Genomic DNA, 12,495 nt, shown 5'->3' on the forward strand with positions numbered 1-12,495 from the left:
GTAATCTAGCATGGGGAACAGGTTCCCAGAAGCCAGCTAAGTGCCAGGGACAGGTCCAGATCTCACTGCTAGGGGCCTTACAAACAGACCAAGCTACACAGCTATCACTCACATGCAAAGGGCCTAGGTCCATCCCAGGCAGGCTCCTTAACTGTTGGTCCAGAGTCCATGTGCTCCCATGAACTCAGGTCAGCTGTCTCTGTGGGTTCCTCTGTTGTGGTCTTGCCACAGACACACACACACACACACACACACACACACACACACACACACACACAGCCGCAGCTTTACAATCCCTCTTCCCTTTCTTCAGAAGAACTCCCAGAGCTCAGCCCAGTGCTTGGCCACACATGATCTCATTCCATCATCCTAATGCAGAACACTGTTACCTACAATGCAGTATTACCTACTGTGTGTTGTAGCAAACACTACTGTGTGTTACCTGCTGTGAAGGTTATCTCAGCGAACAAGATGTGAAGCTAGTTAGTCCCTGCAGTGCTCTGACTAGGCTTTTCTATGTGGTAACAACTTTCACACTCATAATACTATATTAATTTTTTTAAATTCATAACTTATTTTCTCCATCCTATTTTGCTATATACAGTTGAACACTTAAAACTCAGAGACAGAACTGGCTGTGTTGTCATTGTGATGCATTTTGAGGTTGTCTTCAGTGAACTAATTTTTTGTACTGTTGTATTAATTCACTTCTTATAAGATACAAGGAACCTATCTTTATAATACGTAATCACTAGCGTTTTCTACAATCTTAACTTTACTTTTTTAGATCTAGAAGACTTTTCTGTGACTAGTCTGTGAATCTTTTGTCCTGTGGTTGCTTTTTATATTGTTCCTTGGTCATTCTGGGTCCTGTGGTCCTGCATCTGCCTTTCTAAGAGAAAGTGCCTAAACACCCTGGTGTCTTACCAGTGCTAACTCACCTAATACTGCAGAGTGAAAGAAAGAAAAAGACCAGCACAGCCCAGTCTACTTTGCTTTTTTTTTCTGTCCTGCTTTCACATAATTCTTGACTGATAATTTAACTGGATTCAAAAAAGATTGGTTTATTTGTGATAGTACTAAAAAACTAGGGCTTCCCATATACTCTACTTTTATTGGTCTATACCACTTACACAAAATAACTGGTTTCTTTGATTTTCATAGATTCATACAGTGTACTCTAGCCCTATTACCTGCACCCAAAGCTGTGTTCTCCCCCGTTCTTGCCCTCCTTCCTGTTACCTGTCACAGAGCTCCTTCTCCTTTCATCTGATGGGGTGTTTTACCTGTGTGCTTGTCTGTGCACTATGTGCATGCCTACTTCCCTCAAAGGCCAGAATAGGACTTTGGATCCCCTGGAACTGGAATTATGGATAGTTGTAAACCTCCATATGGGCACTGGGAACCAGTCCTGGTCAGTTCCCTGCAAAAACACCACGTGCTTTTAACCAGTGAGCCATCCCTCCAGCCCCTCATTCAGTGCACTCTCGAGTAAGCCCCTTCTACCTGAAGCTCGACGCACTTTCAAAAGGTGCATTTAGAAAAATAAAATCATCACCTTGTGAGGCAATGAAATAACTGACCAACAGTATGACATTAAATTAATGATAGTCAGCCTCATGAGTAGTTGGTATTTTGTTGAACAGTGTGGATCGCTCATGAAGGCCTTAACACATTGCTTGGCATATACATACAAATTAAACTGTATCACAATCCCAGGGAAGTTCCATATCTCCCACATGAACTCAAGCTAATTGTTTAAGGTAGCAAACATATCTGAAATTCCAGATGGGAGGGAAATACATGGGCAAGACCTCCCCAAAAGATGAGCTACATCCTACAAGGTTATTTATTACCAAATCTTCTTCCACCATTTCCCGATTTTTAACCAATGGATCCTGGTAGTTTTATTTGCCTTTTCAGAATAAGAAACTCAAAGAAAACTCAAGAATACAAGTCCTCATACTTAGTGCATTTGCATTTCCACTTAAAACACCTTTTTCAGAGCACTATCCTTAGTTCCAAGGATGCTAATAATAGAAAGTGTGTAACTTCCCCTTGGGTAAGTTTCCTGTTCTTCTGGCAGGTCTGTCTTTTCCCTCATTCACATAACAAACACCTGAGAGCCTGAGGCCTCATGCTTCTTATGCCTTCCTGTAATTCCCATGGATAAGCATGGCCTGATTCTTACATCATAATCTCATCACTCAAGAAGAGTCCTCATATTTGGTGAAGTTGATAGTGCAGCCTTTGAAGCTCTTGGGTCCAGGCAACACATAGTTGCTTCCTCTGGCCTCTGTTATGCCAACCAAATACACTACTTCTTATGTCCTCTGAGCATACTACTTCCATAAAGCATTAAATGTACTTTTAAAGAGATACCAAGGTTCCCTTAGCTCTATGAGTTCAGTTCACTTTGTAGTGCCCCTACCCCCATATGCACAAACTGGGAGATATGCATATTGGCAAATGAGGTCTAACTGAGTAATTGAGAACAGCTAAGTTAATTTTAAAACTCATCAAGTTAATATAGCCTCACTTTAAGTATATTGTTTTTAGCCACTTTGTTTTAATTCGTTTAATACAATAAAGCTTAGTTCAAATTCATTTGAACTTGTCGGGTTTTTTTTTTGTTTTTTTGTTTTTTTTTTTCCAATTCACTAAAATGTTTCTATTCAACTATTGTTTTTAAACAACTAATGAATCTTTTCTCTCTGGTTCTCTTGTGCAAGTGAGGTTTTTTTCTATGCAAACCTTAATGTATAATTGCCATGTCTCCTTTATCTCTCTTTGTGATACACCTTGGCAGACACTGGTTGCTTTGTGAGTTGGGTGGAAGGGGGCATACACGTATATGTGGGAAGAATAGACATCAGCACAACTATTCCTCAGTGAAATTCTTTACCTCATAAGCTGGATTTCAGAGACTGTCATCCAATTCCAGCAAATTGGAAGTCTTTTCAGCACTGATGTTACAGAGGTTCATTTATTTAACAGTAAGTTGACATTTCTTCTCCTAGCACCACAAAGTAAATGAATAAATAAACATCTCTTCTCTTTGTACTGCGGGTGCTGGGGAGCAGCAGTGAGTGAGACAAGCATCCTACTGTTAGCCCAGACTTATTCTAGTAGAAACTGATAGACTTCAAATAAATCAGATACTCAGCCTGCAGATATAGCAATTAATTTGCTGATAAACAACTTCAAGGGCATATCTTCTGTCTTGATTAAGCTTTCTACTATTGTGAAAAGACACCATGACAACAGCAACTCTTATAAATAAAAAAAATATATATTTAATTCGGGTGGCTTACATTTTCAGAGGTATTAGACCATCATTATCATGGTGGAACATGGTGTCCAGGCAGACATGGTGCTGGAAGAGGAGGTGAGAGTCCTGCATCTTGACTCGCAGACAATAGGAAATGGTGTGAGACACTGGGTGTAGTGTAAGCATATCTGAGACCTGCAAGCCCACCCCCACAGTGACACACTTCCTCCAACGAGGCCACGCCCACTCCAACAGAGCCACTCCTCCTGGAAGGCCATCCCTTTGGGGGCCATTTTCTCTTAAACCAACATCTACAATCCTACAGTCTGTAGTGTTGAGTCTCATTTAGTCTCACGGTGCTCCCCTCATCTTGAGAGGGTTATATGTCCCTTATTGTAATATAAGAGAGGAAAGATGAGAGCATCCTGAGGTCAGGCTTCTTAATGTTACATTAGCATTACTTTATGATCAACATCATAAAAGTCGACATTCAGCAAAAATTTATCATACATTATATTAGTCAGGGTTTTCTCATGTTCCAGACTTACTGTCACATTAATGCTCTTAAAGTGAAGAGATGGAGACATAAAAGAATTGTTGATGTCTACTCCAAAAGTGAAGTAAAAACTTGATTAACTATGAGAGGAGTACTACCAAAGCAATAGAGACCTCTTTTCTGTCTGGGGAAGGGTCTCCATGAGGGGATATCTATCCTGAGTCTTACAGGTAGCAGGAGGTACAGCATACTTCTTTAGTCGCTGATTACCTTATGTGTGCCAGATACTGTAGTAGCCCCTGTAGACATAGCAGTAAAGAAACAGACAGTGGATACATAGACAAATATGTACTAGATAGCAGTGTATACTAAGGCCAAAGTAAAATGGAGAGAGCCAGGGCTAAAGTTTGCAGAGAGTGATCAGGGATATTCTTTTCTAATGAGACTATCTAAGCAGACTCCTAAACAATACTGAGACTGAGAAGCAGGAAAACTGTTGGGTAGGAGGAGCGACATGAACAGGGCACACAGGGGACAAACATATTCAGGTCTCCTAGACCACGAGCTAATAAGAATGGAGAGAGGATATAGTGAATGGACCGAGTAGTGTAAAGTTCTGTGAATAGTCCTCATTGTCAGCTGAGAGAAGAGGGCCGGCTTTGGAGACATTTGAAGAGTAAAGTCATGTCAGTAGGTTTTCTTTGGTTATTTCAGATTTGAATTGGTTTGGGTTTGCTTTTAGAAAGTTATCTATAGCAGTAGTATGAAAGATGAACCTGAAAGAGAAGCAGAAGAAACCAACTACAAGCCAGTTATTATTGTAGTGCCTGAGAGATCCTGTGATCTAAATTAAATAGGTAAGGGGAAGAATCATGGCAGAGACAGCAAGTTCCCATGTTTCACAAGGCTGCTATCCGGTGTCTTATGCCTTGTCAATATCACAAAGTTGAAGAACAGCTCTGAAGTTTACATTTGGGTGTCTGAGTTATGATCATGTCATTGGTGAGCCCTGTGGCCTCTGAAGGAAAAGCGTAAGACTAACTTAATTTGGGACAGCAGAAATACAGATGTGGAAGTCAAGGAAAACTAGTCAGGAAAAAGTTGACTGATACTTCCATATACCTTTTTAAGAAGGATCAAACTATATTTATCTTGCCAGACAGTGCAGAAAACATTAGTGGAATGTGGATTTTTACAGTGCTATTGGATTTGATACTTGGAAGGCTCTCAGTGACCTCAAGAAGGCAAACTTCAGTAGACATGGGTAGAGAGGAGCTGTATTGTGGTTGGCTTAAAAATTAAAGGGCATGAGGCTGAGATCTTCCAGCCAAGGTACTCTTTTTCTTCTTTGGAAGCTGTGGACTTGTTAGATTTTTCTTCTCCTTTCTTTCCTTGTTTTCCTCACTTGGGGCCTAGAGTGCCTGAGTTAGGGGCATGGTCGAAAGCCCAGTTGAGACCTTTGTATCTCTGGTGGGAGAGGGGCCAGGGACAGAAGAGATGGTGTTGAGTCAGATAGTACAAGCAGCAGTCTCAGTGGCCAGCTGCAGCTCAGGTAAGCCCAGAAGCCTGTCTCCAGAGGGAAAGCAAGATGACAGTCTATTGTCTATGAAGTGAGAAAGCTTGGAACCGGAAGCAGAGTTAGAACGCACCTTTGCAGGACTGGTAGGAGTGAGGGAGTAGAGAGCAGTGGCGTGGTGCGAGTGTAGGTTCGAATCTGAGCAGCAAACAGACCCGAGTTAGAAACTGAAGCGTGTATGCCTAATTCAGCTACAGGGGCTGAGGGTATTCACAGGAGGAACTTCGACATCCAGACCGTAGCGATGCAGAGGTCAATGAATGAACCGATCCTGTCAGCAAGGCCTGAAATATAGGTGGCTAATTAGTATTTGTGAGGCCAAGATGGCGGTTTGGAGGGCATGAGAAGAAAAGGACATCAGAGTTTCTGAGAACTCAAGTCAAGGCTTGGGTCCCATTCAAGGATAAGTAGGATCTAAGTGACCAAGGGACCTGACTGCATGGAGGTGCAAAGCCCCAGATTTGTACCAAGTTAGGAGTTAAAAGCAACTGTCAGGACAAGAGGCTCAGTGTTTCAGCCCTGAGAACTCACTTACCAGAGTCTCTAAGCCCCAGCTTCCAAACACTTGATCCTGTCTCCTACCTGCACTGCTGTCTCCGCCCACTGGGGGGCGGGGCTCGAGGGCGAGGCTGGTGGCTGTTCAGAAGCCTCGAGAGCCATCAGTTCCTACCAGACTCTTGCTAGGGGTGCTGTCCACCCCATGGCCGGGCGCAGGTCTTCAAACGTCTACCCACTCCCAGGCAATAGTGGTGGTGGCCTGGAAGGGCCAGTGCCCATGCGAGTTGATACCCCAACCTGGTTGAGCAGCCAAGCAGCCACAGGCAGGTTAATGGTGCGGCCAGGTATCGGACCAAGCATCTGCCCAGGCCCTGAGGTGTGGGGAGTGCCTCTGGGTCCCTCACCTTATGAGTTCCGAGGCGGGATAGCACCTTACAGAGTGGGTGAGGCAAGGGCCTGGTCCCAGAGTTCCTCTGAGGATGCCTGCCCAGGACGCTACATCGCCCTGAGGTACATGCCAAATTTGGCACTGCCAGAGGACGTTTCAGCCATACAGAAGGAGATGGAGCAGCTGGCCAAGGAGCTGAGACAGAAGAGGATGACCCTAGGGTACTCACAGGCCGATGTGGGGTTCGCTGTAGGAGTTATGTTTGGGAAGGTTCTCAGCCAGACGACCATATGCCGTTTCGAGGCCCAGCAGCTCAGCCTTGCCAACATGTGGAAGCTGCGACCCCTGCTGAAAATGTGGCTAGAGGAAGTAGATGAGAAGAACCTTCTGGGCATATGCAGAATGGAGATGATCCTGCAGCAGGCCCGGAAGCGGAGACGTGCTAGCAGAGAGAGACGCATTGGGAGCAATCTGGAGAAACTGTTCTTGCAGTGTCCAGAGCCCACGCCCCAGCAAATCAGCTATATTGCTGGGCGGCTCCGGCTGCAGAAGGATCTGGTCCAAGTGTGGTTTTCTAACCGGAGCCAGATGGGCAGTTGGCCAAGCAGTGATACCTCCCGGAGGGAGGATGTGGGGGCAACGGGGTCTCCTTTCCCAGGGCCACCAGTGTGCTTTACTCTGGCACCAGGGCTCCATTTTGATTTTCCCCACTGTGGGGGATCGTGTCTTACACCCCTGTACTCCTCTACCCCATTTCCTGTTCGAGGAGCCCTGCTGTCTGCCCCCGCCACCACTCTGGGCCTCCCCAGGCTGTCAAGCTGAGGGGCTTACCCTACAGAGGAAGATCAGAGAACAGAGAGAGAGGAGGGGCTTGTTTGGGGGTTTTAGCCTTCCGTTCTCTGCCTAAAGAATTTAAAGGATGGATCTACTACGGGAGGGTGGGAGGGATTAAAGCTTGTCACTACCTTCATTTTGTTCTTACCTTTGTTTGTCCCTGGCGTTGGCATTACAATATATTTGTGGCTTCAACACTTGTTTCTCTTATTTTATTATTAATTAAAGACGTGCCCACTGTTCCTTACACAGTATAAGATTAAAAATGCAAGTCACAGAAAACTACTGTACCAGCTTTTATTACAAACACAGAGAGCTTTGCACAAACACAAACCCCAGGATGACAGTCACTCCCTGGGAAGGCCTAGAAAGAACAGGAAGTAGCACAAAAGCCCTTTCAGACACACAGCTGTCTTGGAGCCCCCACCCCCCCCCACCCCCCGCCCCACCTTTGCACTTCCAGCCAGTGTGCTGGGGTGCATGTAAGGGTTGGTTCTCCGCCTTCTTCAGGTGTGCACCGCCCTGGGCCTTGCTTGCCCTGACTACCCATTCTGATCCAGACCTGATGGTTACTGAGGTTGGAAGCTGGCGTGCTGCAGTTCTCAGCCCTCATTCTCTCTTAATTCTAAGAGCTTCTTTTGGCTTGTTCCTTAGGCTATCCTTTACTTTGTTTGAAGCTGTGATGTGCCTCTAGGATCGTTCTTGTAATAGTTCCCTGATGGTTTGAATAGTGATGGCCAGGGTACTGTTCTTCCTGCTGTCCACACTTGACTCTACAGAACTGTTTCTCAACGGGCACTTAAGCCCCTTTTCCAACCTTTTCCCCAAAGCTGATTTTTTTGTCAAATTTTCCACTTTCATTCTGATGAATTCCTAATCTTCCTGTTCAGGGCTGGGGGTAGATCACACAGAGGCCCTGGATTTGATCCCAGCATCCAAAAACAATTTTTTAAAAATCTGTTTGCCTTTTGATTTTCTGGTGCAGCCCTGCACAGCTTCTGTTAAAACTCCATCACTGTGGTATCACTGGGGTGAACGGCTTTCTGCCAACTCACCAGGCTCAGGCGCCATGCTTTTTCTTCACCAATATTCCAGATGATGTAGCCAGGGCATTTTCAGAGATCATCTGTGTTCCTTTTACTTTGCACTTTGTTTTCTGAGTCAATTTTGGTTTTTATTCATGGTCTTTTCATGGTTTCTCCCGTCTCTTTTCATTATTCTTTTTTCTAATTTGTTTCTGAAGTGATTACTTTGTTTATGTGTTATTTTCTTGTCTTGTTCTGTTTTCTGGTGCCTGTTTGAGAGGTGCCTCTGTGGAGTCAGAAATAGAAGCTGGGACGAACTTCACCCCTGACCTTGTTCCTCGATTCCATGACTGATTTATCAGCACAAACCTAACGCCTCTAGTTAGTAAGTTCTTCCTCATTATAGAAACTGATAGTTCAGTATTAACTATTTTGTCTGGTAAAATTTGCTATTGCAACCATTTTCTGAGAATTATGTTCAAAGTGTGCAGCTGGACTGCCCTCCTATTCCAATTCTGAGTCACAGTTCAGAGCTGTGACTCTGTAGCCACTGTGCACTAACTCTTTTCCTCCAGACCCCAGCCATCTGCTTTGTGTCTCTGTGAATTTGTGTATTCCAGATGTTTATATGAGTAGACTCATATAATGTTCCCTATGTCTGGCTTATCTCATTTGGCATGTTTTCACATCTTGTATATGTTGCAGTATTTGTCAGAATTTATTCTTTTTTATGACTGGACAATATTCCACTGCATAAATATACTGTGATTTGTGTATCTGTCTACTGAGACTAATATTGCTGTGGACAGTTGTACTAGAGACTCCATTGAATCTGGATTTTCAATTCTCCTGAGTAAATACCTAAGAATAAAATTGCTGAGTCAGGTGGTTCTATTAACTTCTTGTTTATTTTCTTTTAATAACATTTTTATTCTTTGAGAATTTCATTCAATGTATTGTTCATATTCATTCCCAGCCCCCAACTCCTCCCAGATCCATCCCCATCTCTCTACCCACCCACCTTTGTTTTCTCTCAATCGATTTTTTTCTTACCCCCATCCAGTCCAGGCTATGTTCCCAAATTGTCTTGAGTCTGGGGCCTGCCCTGGAGTGTGGTCAACCTACCTGAGGTCATTTCATTACAGAAACTGACTCTCCTTCTCCCAGCAGTTGGCATTGTTGAATGCCGATAGCCCATCAACTAGGGCTAGGACTCCATGCCCACCTCTCCCCTCCATGCTGGGATTTCCTCTGGCTTGAGCTTGCATGGACTTTGTGCATGTTTTCACAACCGCTGTGCACTCACATGTGCAAATGCTCTGCTGAGTCCAGAAGACACTGTCCTTGGAGTCATCCACTGCACCAGCTCTCAGTCTGGCCCCCACACTCCCTCTTCCACAGGGCCCCTGAGCCTTTGGGGAGTGTGTCAATAGAGCAGAGCCTTCTCTGCATGGTGGCCGTTGTAGGGCCCTCTTAATTGCCAAGCACTGCAGGATTATTAACTTTTTGAGACACTGCCAAAGGTCTTCCTCAGCACATGTGCCATTTTGAATCCCCTCTAGGAACATATAAGGTTCAGTTTCTCCATATTCCTGCCAACACTTGTTACCCCCCTATCATTTTGCCCATATACCCATCTTAGTAGATGTAAAGTGATCATTCATTGTGGTTTATATTTGCATTTCTTCAATGAATAATATTTCACAAATGATATTGAGCTTCTTTTCACATGCTAATTGTCCATTTATTTTTCCCTTCTTTAAAGGAATGTTGATTCAATTATTTTGCCCATTTTTAAATTGGTATTTCTTTCCTTACAAATTCTAGATGTTAAAACCTTTATAAGATATGTAATTTGCAAATATTTTCTTTCATTTTGAGGATTGTCCTTTTACTCTTCATATCATCCTTTTGATGCACAAAAATCTTAATTTTATATGGTGGCCTAGCTATATACAAGAGATTGTAAACTGCAGTAGTTTATACAGTGTGATGGGGGAATCACAGAAATAAAAATTTGACTCCTGAATTTATTGGAATGCAAATTGGTGCCACCATCATGAAAGGCTGTTAGGTAATTCACATGAAAACCTTTTAATTTTTTCATGACCCATCATTTTAGCATGTAAGAATATTTATGAGAAGATACTTGTGTGCATATGTGAAAATTTTCAGAGATAAGTGTAAGCATTACAATATTCCTTTTATTCCTTAAAAATAAAGGTGTATTTGTTATTTTGACTTAGATCTCACTATGTAGCCCAGGGTAGCTTTGAATTAGGCTTATACTCTTTTCTCATCACACTCAGCCCTAAGAAATGTTCTGTTTCTCTCTTTTTAATTGAAAATAGATTTTTATACAATATATTCTGGTCATGTTTTCCTACCCAGAACTCCCCCCAAAGCCTCTCCACCCATACCCTTCCTCTCTTTATATGTATGTATGTATGTATGTATGTATGTATGTATGTATGTATGTATGTCTTTCTATCTTTCCTTCTATCTATCTATCTATCTATCTATCTATCATCTATCTATCTCTGTCTCATTAAAAATCAAACAGGCAACAACGAAAAATGATAAAATAGGACAAAACAAATAGAAAACAGAAAGACAAAGAAAACGCACAGGAAACACATATAGACACAGAGACACACACATTTGCTCGTATAGAAGTCCCACAAAAACACACAATTGGAAACTATAATATATGAGCAAAAGGTAAGATTTAAAAAAATGCCCAGACAAATCATATGAAACAAAGAACTTCCAAAAATACCATTGAGTTCATTTTGTATTAGCCATCTGCTGCTGGGCATGGGGTCTTGCTTTACATGAGATTTGCATAAGCAGTGAGATTCCATTGGAGAAAACTAACATTTCCTTTGTGATCAGTTGTCAATTGAAGATCGCTGATAGTTCAGGGATGGGGCTTGTGTCCACTTCTGCTGTCAGTGCTGGGACCCATCTGCCTTGAACCTGTGCTGTCTCTGTGCATGCTGCCACAGTCTCTGTGAGTTTTTATGTGTGTCAACCATATTGTTTCTGAAAGACCTTATTTCCTTGGTGTTCTCCATCCCCACCTGACTCTTACAGTCTATCCACCTCCTTTTCTGCAGTGTTCCCTAAGCACCAAGGGGAGGGAATTGGTAGAGGCATCCCATTTAGGATTGAGTGTTCCAAGGTCTCTTACACTCTGTACATTGTCCAGTTATCTACTACAAGAGGAAACTTCTCTGATGGTGGCTGAGCAAGACACTGATCTATGAGTATGATAGAATTGTCATGTTCTTTTAGCAGAACAGTAGTATTTAGTCTTCCCTAGGTCCATGGCCTCATCTCAGGTTCTTGGCCTCCAGAAGAGTGTCAGGTATGGGTTCCATTGATCGAATGGGCTGAATCAGAACCAGGAGTGGTTGGTTGGTTATGCCTGTGATTTTTGTGCCACTATTGCACTTCTTCATGTAGGCAGGTCGCCAGTGTAGACAGAAGGTTTGTAGCTTTGTTAGTGTTGACCTTCTGCCTCTAATGTGTGCAGAGTAACTTCTGGTACCATGGACATAGTTAATAGGGGTGAAGGTTCTAGTTAGGCACTAACTCAGCTTTTCTGTATTCAGTGAGATATGTAGTATTGTCTTCAGCAATAGGGCATTATGATCAGTTTGTGGAGAAGAACTAATAGCTGTGACAATATCTGGGTTGTTTGGGGATTTCCATGGGGCTCCTTTGGCCAACAGCTCAATTAGATGTAATCCACTCCTGGCACTTGAGGTTTCACTTAATTGCAAGAAATGTCCAATTGGAACTGTGTCTCTCCCATTATTTGGTGATTCTATTTATATTTTTCATATATGTATAGATTTGAAGAAGCTTCTAGTAGAGTAGGTCTCCTTACAAATCTCTAAAGGGCCTTTAGTTTTAGATATCTTCTCTGTACTCCTTCTAGTACCTTCCTCTTCCCTCCCCAACTCCATTTAACCCTCCTTTCCCAGTCTCATCCCTACCCCGTCCATCTATAACTATCTATTCTTTTTTTATCCTTTCTTGAGAGATACTTCCTTCCCCACGAATCCCTTATTCTGTATTCTCTGTGGTTATAGGGATTGTAGCCTTTCAAAGACATAACAGTTAATATACATATGTAAGCAAGTTGGTGCCATATTTGGGGTTTTGGGGGGTGCTGGATTACCTAATTCACTATTATTTTTTCTAGCTTCATACATTCGCCTGTTAATTTTCTGACTTTAGTTTTTAAATAGCTGAGTAATATTACATTGTGTAAATGGTACCACATTTTCTTTATCCGTTCATCCATTGACAAACATCCAGGCTGTTTTCAATTTCTGACTCTTATAAATAGAGCAACAATGAACATGAATAACCAAGTGTCTCTGTAGTATAATGTAG

General features: G+C 42.8%; 2 protein-coding genes across 10 annotated transcripts in view; both read left to right on the plus strand.

Moving 5' to 3' along the window:
• Fam172a (family with sequence similarity 172 member A) overlaps window positions 1-12,495 on the plus strand; it is a 430,744-nt gene that overhangs the window by 305,309 nt on the left and 112,940 nt on the right. The window lies entirely within an intron of this gene.
• Window positions 6,044-7,051, plus strand: Pou5f2 (POU domain class 5, transcription factor 2). The gene has a single exon (XM_036206795.1). It carries the CDS (start codon window positions 6,044-6,046, stop codon window positions 7,049-7,051), a length of 1,008 nt encoding a protein of 335 aa, XP_036062688.1.

This window comes from Onychomys torridus, chromosome 15, assembly GCF_903995425.1.
Source record: "Onychomys torridus chromosome 15, mOncTor1.1, whole genome shotgun sequence".
Lineage (NCBI taxonomy): Eukaryota > Metazoa > Chordata > Mammalia > Rodentia > Cricetidae > Onychomys > Onychomys torridus.